Source organism: Rutilus rutilus (assembly GCF_951802725.1).
Source record: "Rutilus rutilus genome assembly, chromosome: 7".
Classification (NCBI taxonomy): Eukaryota; Metazoa; Chordata; class Actinopteri; order Cypriniformes; family Leuciscidae; genus Rutilus; species Rutilus rutilus.
In genome coordinates this window covers 33,870,391-33,883,913 of record NC_140221.1, presented here as the reverse complement: position 1 = coordinate 33,883,913, position 13,523 = coordinate 33,870,391, and the positions used below count along the sequence as shown (strand labels likewise).

The 13,523-nt window shown below is 35.8% G+C and overlaps 1 protein-coding gene across 1 annotated transcript; it reads right to left on the bottom strand.

Moving 5' to 3' along the window:
- Nucleotides 1-4,516: 4,516 nt before the first annotated feature.
- gda (guanine deaminase) lies at nucleotides 4,517-10,824 on the bottom strand. The gene is made up of 14 exons (XM_084412997.1): nucleotides 10,598-10,824; nucleotides 10,389-10,477; nucleotides 9,956-10,127; nucleotides 9,742-9,829; nucleotides 9,237-9,342; nucleotides 8,107-8,134; nucleotides 7,875-7,982; nucleotides 7,227-7,334; nucleotides 5,948-6,045; nucleotides 5,788-5,855; nucleotides 5,378-5,524; nucleotides 5,166-5,284; nucleotides 4,999-5,026; nucleotides 4,517-4,898 (listed from the first exon to the last, which is right to left on the bottom strand). Exons 1-14 carry the CDS (start codon nucleotides 10,721-10,723, stop codon nucleotides 4,834-4,836), a joined length of 1,350 nt encoding a protein of 449 aa, XP_084269123.1. The 5' UTR covers nucleotides 10,724-10,824; the 3' UTR covers nucleotides 4,517-4,833.
- Nucleotides 10,825-13,523: the final 2,699 nt, after the last annotated feature.

The window sequence follows — 13,523 nt, the reverse complement described above, 5'->3', positions numbered from 1 at the left end:
CTTAACTCAGAGTAGGTCAACTCAGAGTTGATTGAACTAACTAATTTCAGCTGTTCTGTAACCGAAAACTCAGAGTTTCCCATCTCAGGGTAAGTCAACTCAGAGTTCAAGTTTTAACTCAGAGTTGGTTGAACCTCCTTTCTGAAACAGGCACCTGGACCTGAAGAGCAAGAGGAGATCCGCAGACAGGTGAGTCACAGGACTGAAACACACAGGACTTTATACTTTTGACTGATTTATATTTATATTACTGATCTTGCCCATCAAAAGTCGTAAAAAAAAAAAAAAAAAAAAATTGTGTCATAAATTTACCAAGTTCTTCCAAACCGTATGACTTTCTTTCTTCAGAATGTGGGTACGGTAACCAAGCAGTTGACAATAGCCATTGACTTCCATAATATTTTTGTTTTTTCCATTTTAGGGAAGTCAATGGCTATTGCAACTGTTTGGTTACTTTGCTCTGTACGATGTAGTTTAAAAATGTCTTCAAGCGTGTGAATCTCGCAAAACCATTTAACAGACCAACAGGTCACAGTTCACCCCAAAGAAAGAAAGAAAGAAATTGTTTGGCATGAAGGAAAAATACTGCACCTTTTCAGAAAGTAAAAAAAAAAAACTAATCTGTTAACAAAACCGTAGTATTTGCTTTTCATTTATGCATAAAGACATTTAGTACTATAAGCAATGTAGGCCTACTTAATTTCATTGTATCTTCTACCTGGAAGAGGAACCCGTACGTCACGATCCCTGTATGGTCTTGGGGTTTCTAGGAATTTTATATTAAAGTGAATTCTTAGTTCCACATTGTTTCTGTGTTCACTTCCTGTGTTTGGTTCCTGTTTTGCCTTGTACCTGGGCTGCGTTCAGCCCCGACAAAACGTTTGACAACGTTTTTTAAACAGAAACGGTGATGCGTTGAACCATTGACAGTATGCGTTGAACACACTGTTTGATGACGCAAGAGTTGCAACTATGGCAGCTGAGAAGGACTAAAACACATCTATTTAGCCTCACAAACATACTTTAATACCCTGTATTTTCTTTTATCATTTTAAGGAAAAGCACTTAATTACCATTGTTTATTTCTATACCAAATGTCATACACTTGCAATGAAGCTAAAAATATAAACAACTACATGTTGATATCCTATATTTTTACAATAAAACTTACGACAAACATGTCTTCTAATATCCTCAGTTGTTGCGCATGAGCTGCATCGAACACATTTGTAAATTATTTACAATTTACAATTATATACATTGTGCGAGTTCACTTTAATGCACGTGCTTTATATACATGTTGCTGCTGATTGGACTGCAGTTCTGACACACCCACCAAACAAGAGAAAACGCATCTCAAACCCCGTTGCACATCGGTGCACGCCGTTTCCAGGAAACATGACGTTCAACCCGGAAACCGTAGCAAAACGTTGCGCACCGTTTTGAACTTGAACATGCCCCTGCTTGTACCTTGTTTGTCACCATAGTTACCTTATTCGTTTCGGGGGGATGTGACATGCCCCCACGGAAGACAATTTTGAAAAATAACCCCTGAAATGATGACTTCTGGTGAATATTGTGGAAACTAATTGATACATTTAGATAAATATATTTCATATATTATAGCATATTATAATAGGCTACAACTTATTAGGCCTATATTTATAGAATAGCAAAGTAGGCCTAATCAATATACAAGACTGAACCAGATGTGAAATATAAAGGCTATCATGATCATTTTGCCAACAATGAACCATGGATTTGTTTAGTTTATAATACGTTTTATTTTTAACTTAAACAACATATAACATTCAAAACTCATCAGCTTAGACTGCATTTGAAGAAAAATAAACACAACAGTTTTCTGTAGCCTTGTGCGAACTTATTCAACAGAATTAGACTTCTAGAATGTTCTTTCCAGTGCAATTTTTTTATTTATTTAAATAGACAACATTTTAAGGACGTGTAGTGCAAATATCTTTATATAATTATACTTCCATTATAGTTAACTTTCTTTCCAGTGCAAAACAATAATACATAAAAAAACAGCTAATAAAGAAAATATAAAATATTGCACTCAAATACTGCATTCAAGCAATTCAAGTCATTTTTGCATTTCCCGCTGTTGTCACTTGTCGTTATGGTTGCTACGATACGTGACTCACAATGACTGAAACGACCAATTAAAAGGGCATTCTCTGATACGCTGATGATGATCATAGACAAACAGGGGAAAAATTAGTATCTACCGCACCGTCGGGTTTTTTTATCATAGCCTACAAATGTCTTCGTTCATAGTCTGACATATATTAGAAGCTATGTGTCTGTCATGGATTTGCACTGATTCTCAAAAAGTTCAATACGGAACAAGACTTTTATGTGTCAAATACGGGACGATTCCGTATTATACGGAACGCGGTTGGCAACCTTTCCCCTGATTGTTCCGGGAAAAGATTCAAAGCATCAAGAGTGTTGAAAACACCAACAGTGTTGCTTGATGCAATGTTGGTCTTATTATTTTATGGTTTCTATGGTGTTTATATGGCAGAATATAATGGTTGGAAATAAGTCGGTCCGCCTTGGACTGTTTGACTACGTGTTTTCAACTGATCATCTAAGACAGGATAGTCTGTTATACATACTAAAATAACGGAGAAAAACAAACTACCAAACCATGTTCATCTATCTCAAATAAATTTAAAGAGTTTTAGGCTATTCCATCAAGACGTTGAAGATCGACTTGTTTTCAACGTTGAAAAGTCGTAATTAGACGTTGAAGATTTACGTCTTTTCAATGTCTAATAGATGACTTTTTGCTAGCTGGGATAGGCTTATTTATATTAAATGGACTTAATTTTCCAAAAACCTGTGGAGTAGTTGTCTGGGTTTAAACATTCCGACAAGCAAAGTGAAGCATTCACATTGACTTGAAAGAAAGTGAGGCTTCGTTTTTCGTTGATCACGTGTTTCTCTATAAACAATAGGCTATTACAAGCTTTGTGAGAAATTGCGCTGCGAACTCGATACGCGCTTTGAAGCTTCATTGTCATATGTAACATCGCAATTCTCTGCCTCGTCCCTGCTTACACGTTACAAATAAGTTTTGTTTTATGCTTTACATAAAATAATTTGTTTTAATGTGTCAAATGCAAATGTATCCTTTAAACAGGGAAATGCATGTGATATTCAAACCAGGAGATGAATCCAAACTCTGTGATGTGGAGAGACTGGAAACAAAAACAATGGGAACGGCATAAACAGCCCTGATGTGATGCTTCAATGTGTGAATCTAAAACTATATTTTATTGCTCAGAGGTTGCTCTTTAATATATCTGGAAACTTAATAGTTTTTTAAGTTATGTTTGTTAACTTTGTCCCAAAATTGTGTAGGTGATCTGTAGGATCGTCACCCCGCGTGAGGCCAAGAGCACTCAGACCCCTGACCCCTGCTTTACTGCACATCAGAACACATAGAATCTCACAATGAGTTTGTGTGAGCAAGAGAAGCATCAAATAATAATAATAATAATAATGAATAAATGTAAATACAACTGATGGGTTTTTAGCGGAAAACTAGATTTGCATCTCCTTACAGTTATAAACCCGAACATCTTTCAACTGGCATGACTTGATTTCTCACTCAGACACAACCAAAATATGAATATGAGGGCATAATGTTTGAAAAGATGCTGTTTAAAATAGTTTTAGATATAGGGCGGCAGTGGCTCATGGTTCATGTGGGTTGTCTACAAACTGGAAGGTTGGTGGTTCAATCCCTGGTTCCACCTGACCAAGTGTCGAGGTGTCCATGAGCAAGACACCTGACCCCAGCTGCTCCTGACGAGCTGGATGGTTCCTTGCATGGCTGACATCGCCATCGGTGTATGAATGCCTGTGAGGCAATATGTAAAGCTGAGGCAATATGTAAAGCGCTTTGGTGACCATGTGTCTGTTGAAAGCGCTATATAAATGCGGTCCATTTACCACATAGAATCTCACAATGAGTTTGTGTGAGCAAGAGAAGCATCAAATACAACTGATGGGTTTTTAGCGGAAAACTAGATTTGCATCTCCTTACAGAGAGAATATTTTTGATGTTTTAGATAAAATGAGAGTCAGAAAAGTTATAAACCCAAACATCTTTCAACTGGCATGACTTGATTTCTCACTCAGACACAACCAAAAAATGAATATGAGGGCATTCTTTTGCATATCATGCTGCTTGAAAAGTTAATCTGATTTCCTGTAAATTGGAACTCTTGTTTGTTGTAGAGGACATGAAGAAAGTGTCATTGAGAGCTGTATTTCTACTTGGGAAATGTCATAAACAGTGAAAGAACAGGTGAGACAGACAGCTAAGAGACTGATGAAGCTGTGTGTGAGAGTCACAAATACTTGTTTTGCAGTGTATTATCATGAAATAAGCAATCAAAACAAATAAAAAGCAGGATGACAGTAATATATCATAAATCATTTTTTTTTTGTCAGTTGCCATTTGTCAATGATTAAAAGTTGATTAAATTAATATAAGTGATATTTTATAAAAAATTTCCCCATGATCAACACAACTAGTAAATAGAATCCATTACTGTAATTTAAAAAAAAATAAAAGGAATAATATTTGAGCATGATAGGCTACTATCTTATCATCGCTTACATAATAATAAAAAATTAACAAAAAGACATTTAACAAGATGTTAAACCGAATAATATAAATCTAAAACATATTTTTTTAAAAAAATGCAAAGTGTGATCTTATGAAAATGTTTGTCCTGAGTAGATGTATAATATTTGTGGTCAATTTTTTTTTTTTACTTTTTTTTTTTTACTTTTTTACTCTGGAAATGGAACCACCTGTCTTCCAGCCACATAAACTTCAGTAATATTTCGGTCATCACCTATTTAAAAAAAAAAAAAAAAAGTGTAAGGATTTAGATAAGGGAAGAAAAATGGATGAATTGAATGGATATTATACAAGTATTTAAAAAAACAACTTACCTAAATTTAAAAACTTCTCCAAAATGACCTGGTTGAAAAAAAAGAAGAAAAAAAAACACATCAGATGAGACATTCTTTATCATTCTTTATCAGATTTTGAAATGAAACCAGTTTCTGTTGTTTTCTCAGTAAGAGGAGGGAAAAGATCAGTAAGAGATCAGTCAAACCTTGGGGCCTTCACCAGGAAACAAATCGATCGGTCCATCAGGAACACAAACATTCACTCGCAGGGCATCAAAGTCCTTCCCTACCACAAAGTTTCCAATCTGTTCATCCAATGAGAGAGCTGTGTGGGGGGGAAACAGCCAGGCAGGTTTATATATTGTCGTGTACGAGTATTAAATAACATCTTTGTCAAATCATAGCTGGAATCTTATACCTTCACTTCCCCCAAGTGTAGCCAATCTGAAAACCTCCTCAAAGGTTAGAGTCTGATGCTGAGGGTCCTGGATGGTCAGGGTTTTGGACGTGTCCAGAGTCCTTCGAATAGCATCTAGCATGGATGGGGAGTAGCCTCCTGCAACATCTACAGATGGCACAGACAAAACCATAAAATGCAGAATCAATACATAATGACAGACTGATTGTACATATTACATGGCTACTCACCATATAAATACATAAACCTTGACATGAAACAGGTGACTGAGTTTACATGTATAGCCTATTATCTTAAAGCTTTCTGCTCAAGAAAATTCCACTACAATGTAAAAAATGGCCTATAGCAACAATTTATTTAGCAGGGATTCAGTAATTGAAATGCAAAAAACAAACAAACAAAAAACTCACCTGTCCCCAATCCCAATTTCACTTTGTGTTTCCAAACATTGCGTACGTTTAGCATCCCACTGCAAAGTCTGGGAGGGGAAAAGAGACAATAAATTAAAAGATATATATATTAAAGGGATCTGAATATTAATACTAATAGTAAAAGGCTAGAGGTGCTCACGAAATGTTACTGTTAGGACAGTGAGAGATTGCAGATCCAGTTTCATGAAAGATCTCCAGTTCTTCATCGGTTAGGTGACACCCATGGGCCATTACAGTCTGCAATAAACCCCACCATCACTGTTACCATCATCATCAGCTTACATGATTTAATTCCAATCCAATTCAGTTTTTTATTTTTCTGCAAAAGTTCAATTTAACTACTAGAGTACTTGCTAGAGTACTAGAGTAAAAAGGCCCAATAATTGGAAAGTTGCTTTGTCAAAATAACTTTTCCATACAGATTCAAATGTTCAAATGTTTTGTTCCACAAGAGTGAGGTAAATAACGAAACCAGGTAAATGCATAATACATTTTTTGGGAGACAATTCCTTTTAATCATAGGCCTCGGAAGCAGCTGCGGTGTCCGGGGCCGTTGGAATTGAGTTCCGGGTGGGAGGGTTAGTTACCCTCGGTGGAAATCATGGGGGGGGGGGGGGGGGCCTAGAATCGTCACCACATTTCTCCCCGCTACCAACGGCCCTGCTCATAGTCACAAATGGGATTTGCACTTGGTCCTACATAGATCAATGAGGACGAGCATCTTGGTTCATGTGTATGCTCTAACAAATGACAATGCTCTCCACTGTACTGAACTCTTGAGCACAAAACTCATATTATAAAGCACATGATTCTGAACCTCTCATGTATCCACAGGGCTAATGACAACAAACCAAAATACTGAAAAAAGCCCTTCTATGTAAAAACATATTTGTTCATCAAATATGTTCAGCTCTATATGATTTTAATCTTAAACTTATGATAGCCTACTGTATATTGGCAAACAGCTGCATATATTTGTGTTGCTGCAATACTGAAGACTCAAAGCCCTCCTATGCCATGAGCTCCTCCCTATTTCCTTTTTTAAGTGCAATTTTTAAACCACTAATTAAATATTACCACACAAAAATAAATAAATACAGTAAATACAGAAAGTGACAATAGTTCATACATCTCATTGCAGACTCATAGCACCTTCAGGTAAGGCAGTTTTTGAATAATGAATGTATTTGCAATGGGATTACAGAAGAAACTGCAGACATTTCTTTACCTCATGCATAGACTTAAGACCCACACTTGGACTCATATGCTCATTTAAGCTGTATAGATATGTTGCAACACAATTCAGAACACAATACAATGAATCAGTAACAAAGGTGTGTGTAAAATTGCAGACTAATATATTAGACAGATATGTTTCATCAGGTCTTTAATGTATGACGACAATCTCTACCACTCACCCTATCTGTAAGTAGATTGTGCTTGAGGTAAACATCAGTGTAGGATTTGCATCCTGGGAACATTTTCTTCACAATCTCAACTTCCTCTTTGTTCTCACTGATGTGACTCTATAGGTTTAATTAATGCAGAAAAACAGGTGTTATTAGTTTTACTCATTGTCTAGTTTATCCTACGAGTTACAGCAGCTAACTGTTAATCGCAATTATTGAGTTTGGAATTTCAGTTTATAATATTTCTTTATTATATCTCTCATAAATACAATTTTATTTTATAAAGCAAAATTGCAACAAATAATCACTTCTACATAAATGTATCTGAATGTGTGCATATTTCTTAGAAATATACAAGCAGAATGTGAACTTCCATCTTAAAGTCAAAGGCCAGTACGCAAAGCAGAACACACCCATAGTTCACTTCATTATTGCCTTTCACAATAATTCTGAACATTAAGAAAGAGTTGACATTTAACACCATAACAAGTATGGCTATGTGTCAGTCAGAAACGCTGAGTCATCATCACATTTCAACCTTCTGTCATGTGATATGAACAATGTCATAACTCAGCTGTTAATGTTAATTTTATGTTATTTAACCATTGTAAATATCTACTTATCAAGTTGATGTTAATCTGTGGAAGGAGGACAAACCTGAATGTGAAGCTTGTTGTTTTTGGCAATCTCACCCAATTCACTGAGTAGTGAAGCAGAACAAGAGGGAGCGAATCGAGGAGTAACCACAGGCTTAACATTCGGGTACTAAAACAGTTAGATAATACAGTTTCGTTTTTATATTCACAGAGCCTATAAAAGTATTTAAACAGCATGACAACTAGAGTTATATAATAAAACAACTGAATAAGAATGAACCTGTTTTTTTTACCTCCTTTTTGAGAAGTTCTTTGATGAAACTGCAAAAGACAAGAGGAAGCAGAATCATATCTTCAAGTTCATTGATCAGATTAGATTAGGTTTATATCAGATTAGATTAAAACACAAATTCTGACAGCAAATTAGTCATTTTGTACATTGTACACTGTACAATCCAATCTATTTTGTTACACACTATTTTAAAGTTTAAAGGTTTTACAGGTAATTTAATATTTTCATATTAATATGAATTATATTCTTGAATGTAAATGTTATAAAATACCATTTACTTGTAAAGTGGACAGTTTGAGTTTGCTTTTATAAAGCTATAAAGACTAACACTGCGTCCGAAATCGAATATTTCCCTACTATACAGTATGTGAAAAACAGTACGCCAACAGAGTACTTTGTCCGAATGCATAGTATTTGGAAAACAGTTGGCGGAAAAAATCCTACTTCTTCCGGAGAGATTCTGAAATGATGTGCATTCGATGGACATGAGGCCACGGGAGAGGATTTATGAATGGCAGTGAACAACATGGTGGATGTAGTACGTCCGAATTTCATTCATATACCCACATTCATGCTATATAGAATGACCTTTTTTAACGATCGCAAGGTACGTTTAAATTCAAATGTAGTGCCTGCTCAGTATGCGAGTTACTGAGTATGCCCATTGAAAATACCCATGATCCCTTGCACTTACATTAAAGGATAACATCAATTTTGTCCAAAAAAAAAGTCACCATTAGTATGATTAGTGTTCTTTTGGGTTCGGTTTGTTCAATTGAATATAAGCAAATAACTGTTAAGGATTTTTTTAATCTATAGAATTCTGAGACATGCAGTTTGTGAAATCTTCGTCTTAATATTAGAAAAATTGTTTATTTAGTCTCTTTTTAGTTAACTTGCAACAAATATTTAATGTACGTGCTGAGGAAGGGTGAGTGAATAACCAGTATAAATGTCAAAAATGAGTTGCCACAACTACAACTTTTAAAGTTGAGAAAACTCAAAAATGCTTTGCAACTTGGTGCTTTATTTTTTAAAGCAAACTCAATTTTTTTTTTTTTTTTTTTTAAATGTACATGAGGTTACTGACCCTGTTGTGTCAATATAGTCACACAGTCCTCCAAAACTCACCGATCTGTCTCCACTTTACATTCACTTGAACTTTCTTTGTATTGTGGAACTGCAGAATTGCAGTCCATGCAAACTTTACCCACTAAAGCTCTCTGTCCAAACTTATCTGGTGGAAAAGGGGACAAATACTGTATATCACAATCTAAAATCAATGATTGATTTACGATCTTGTGAGATAATGATTAAATACAGCAATGTAGCTGACAGTGTTTTTTTAGATAATATTACATTTTAGACAGATTATAATTTTACTTCAAAGAATGATAGGTCACATCAATCTCGTTACATAATATATATATAAAAATAAAAATAAAAACAGAAACAAATGCAGTTACTCAGCAGACTGGCAGGAACAAGAACTAAGACAATATAGGATAAAGCAAGGCAAACTCCAAAGGTTAGAGAAAGGATGTGTTTGTGTTTGCCACCCGTCAGACGCTAACCAGTCACAGGGGAAATTCTGTCAATATGTGTGTGTGTGTGTCCTTGGTTGTATGTGTTGTACCTGCGAGTTCTCCAAGCAGAAGGGAGGCATCAGTGTGTATTGTGGCAAAATAACACGCAGTGGTGGTGCCGTTCTTTAAGGTTCTTCTCTTCAATTCCAAACAGTCAGCATAAAAAAAGGAAAATAACATTTTATGCATTCCATATCAATAATTTGCCTTTGCCAGTTTTATTAGTTTAATTAGACTTTATTTAGTCTGTTTAAATAAACTTACCACGACTTTAGTGTAGACATTATTGGCAAAATCCAAGTCTTTATACTTTGATTCCACAGGGAAAGTGTAAGTGTTGAGCCACTCCAGCAGAGGCAGATCTAAGGCAGTGCCACTATAGCTATACTGAGACGCATGGATGTGGGTATCAACCATTCCTGGCATGAGAAACTCACTGAAGAGCAAAATCGAATGCTAAATGAGTCAAATTAAGCACTGATACTGCAGAAGAGCAATGGATATGGAAAGATTTCTAGCTTGAACGTTCATTATACCACAAATATTGACGTTGACCTTAAAGCAGGTTTACAAAAGGCATTGTCTCTTTGTTGTTACTGCTGAATGGTTGTTCTGAATGCAAAAGTGACTATGCACCCTGATCAGACTCACGCAAGACTTTAGACTATACGCAATTCGTATTGATAAATGTACTCACTTTTGTCCAAGCTGTTTTATGTCTGAAGTTTCAAACCCCCATATTTTTGAAACACTGACCAAATCTTCATCTTTTTCAATAAATGCAATCTGTTCAGAGAGAAAACAGAGAAAACAAATGTTTTGATATACACACGTATATGGACAGCCTTTATCTTCGAATGAAAATAAAAATGACACAATTTGTGAATGAAAATTATTTAAACAAACCTTCCCCTCATCGTCGACTCCCAAGACACTGTTCTCCAGTATTTCGACTGCAGCTCGCGGTGTGGAGTGCACAAATGTTCCACTGAAGACGTGCGCAATGCGCGCTGTTGTGTCGTTCTGACGCATTGTTTGCACAAATGTTCAAATGTGACTTCTCTGAACTTTTATATTTGAATCAAGGCATTGCAAACCTACTGGGAGGTGTATAGCCTATTGTCATAAACTGGTAATCATTACAACAGCTCTATAAGCGCGTCATTGCTTCAATCCAATCAAACTCTCATGCGCCATTGGGACGTTGTGTAATTGGGTGATCTCGCACCAACGACTGTTTGGTTGATTTTGTTTTTATTAATTAATCGCTACAGTGACACAAGTAATAATAGTAATAATAATAATTTTAAAATAAGAAAATGAAAGCGTGCTTTCTAGCGCATTTCATTAGGCTGAGCATGAGTCTCTGAGTCTCATAGAACCGAAAGTGCTTTTGAAATGTTTTGTTTGGTTGTGCTATTTTCATGGCAAAAATGCAATTACAAAAATACAAATATGATATAAATACAATAAAAACAAAACAAACAAAAACAGCAAGTCATATTATAAAAGATTTTTAAAATAAACATAATTATGATAAAAAATCCAAAACCTTTTCAGGCATAATCTTATTAAATATGTCCTTAAGTGAAGGAACTTCAGTAAGTCCAGGACAATCCAATAAAATATGTTTGACAGATAAGGGAATCTTACAAAACATACATAAAGTTGGGTCTTCACCTTGTATGACCCATACGACATCTGGTGTTGACCACTTGATCAAGTCTAGTTTTAAGAGTGATAAAGAGTTTAAGAGTTTGTTATTTCTGGATGAGTTTCATACAACTTATTATCCTTGCACATTCCACTCTTCTTCTTCTTTAATAATCGGCCTGATATCTGAGGGAGGAATTTCACATTCATTAACTTCCTGATTAAGAGCTTCCTTGGCAGATGCATCAGCTTGTTCATTTCCTGAAAGTCCAACATGGCCTGGAACCCAGCAAAAGATAATACTGAAGAACTGATTTAGTAGATAATCCACTTTGGATAAGATGCAATCTACTAAAGGATGATACATTTTTAAAGTGTCCATTGCTTGAAGGCAAGATTTCGAGTCTGTAAAAATTATAGAATCCTTTTGTTGTGTATTTTCAATATGTTCCAAAGCTAAAAGTAAAGCACGTGCTTCAGCAGAGAAAATTGAGCACTGTTTTGGAATACGGATTCCATAGCGTTGATGTCCAGTCACCATTGCTGCCGTTACACTATTTTCCACCTTCGAACCATCTGTGAATATTGGTACGTGAAAAGGGAATTGGTTTAGTCTAAATATTGCTGTCTATATACATTTGGATGAGTCACTCCTTTCCTCTGATGAGCAGCCAAATCCAATTGATTTTAGCCTTCTTTAATTTCCAGGGAGATATAGAATTGAAATGTATTTGGTTTAAAATGTTCACATTTATATTTAAGTTCTCCAAATGTGGTTTGATACGAATACCAAAGGATCCAATGCTTTTAGGTTTGCTCTCATACAAAGGAGTAAATTGTGTGTTAAAGACTGTAGAATAGGCTGGATTGGTTTTATTTGCCTTTATTTTGACAGCATATTGAAGTGAGAGCTTCAATCGTCTATTTTGAAGTGAAGGTTCATTGGCTTCAATGTACAAACTTTGTACTGGCGAAGTTTTAAATGCTCCCAAGGCAAGTCATATTTATGATGTACTGAGTCAAGCATCTGCTTATATGATTTCAGAGTCATATATTATGCTTCCATAGTCCAGACGGGAACGGATTAGTGTTCTATAAAGTCTCAAAAGAACAATGTAATCTGCTCCCCATTTAGTTTTTGCCAACACTTACATTATATTCATAGCTTTAAGACACGTGTTTTTTATTGTTACTTCCCTAACAACATTAATCGGTTCTCTATTAATGAAGAGTTCTGGATCATGATGAAGGGATCGCTGGATACAGAAGTAGGTAAAGACTGTTTTTGATTTAGAGAGCTTGAATCCATTTTCAGCTGACCACTGATATATTTTGTGAATACATAACTGCAGTTGCCTTTCAATTGTACTCATGTTCTTCCCTCTATAACAAATGCAGAGATCATCCACGTATAGGCTGCAGAGTATATTAGGTCCGATGATATTCTCAATGCTGTTTATTTTAATGCTGAAAAGAGTGACAGAGAAAATGCTTCCCTGAGGAACTCCAAGTTCTTGTTTGTGAATATCCGACAAGGTGTTTCCTACTTGGACTTGAAAACATCTGCTAGCCAAAATCGTCCTAAAACCCATGTGGTAAATCAAGATTCCATATCTCCATGTTGTATCATATGCTTTTTCCAAGTCAAAAAAGACAGCGACAACATGTTCTTTTCTAAGGAAACCATCTCTGATATAAGTTTCCAGTCGGATTAATTGATCCAAAGTGCACTTTCCACATCAAAATCCACGTTGATAATCACTTATTTGTTTCTTCGATTCCAGTGTCCAAACAAGTCGATTATTTACCATTCTCTCCATTGTTTTACAGAGGCAACTGGTAAGAGCGATTGGTCGATAGTTATTTGGATCTGTATGGTCTTTTCCTGGTTTAGGTATTGGGATTACAGTTATTGCTTCTTTCCAGGAGGATGGTATTTGTCCAGAAGACCAGACAAAGTTGAAGTTACCCAAAAGAAGAGATAATATACTTTGGGGCAGAGGTCTTCAATCCTGCTCCTGGAGGGCCACTGTCCTGCAGAGTTTAGTTCCAGCCTGCTTCAGCACACCTGCCTTTGAATACTCAAGTGATTCTGAAGTGCTTGATGAGCTGATTCATGTGTGTTTGATTAGGGTTGGAACTAAACTTTGCAGGACAGTGGCCCTCCAGGAGCAGGATT

What these genes read in the sequence shown, in the direction of transcription:
- gda (XM_084412997.1), bottom strand. Translation starts at nt 10,723, where the DNA reads ATGCGTCAGAACGACACAACAGCGCGCATTGCGCACGTCTTCAGTGGA. An exon ending in AAGAACTTCTCAAAAAGGAG is followed by an intron (nt 7,983 to 8,106) that starts GTAAAAAAAACA and finishes TAACTGTTTTAG; the next exon opens with TACCCGAATGTTAAGCCTGT. An exon ending in TTCCTGGTGAAGGCCCCAAG is followed by an intron (nt 5,027 to 5,165) that starts GTTTGACTGATC and finishes TTTTTCAACCAG; the next exon opens with GTCATTTTGGAGAAGTTTTT.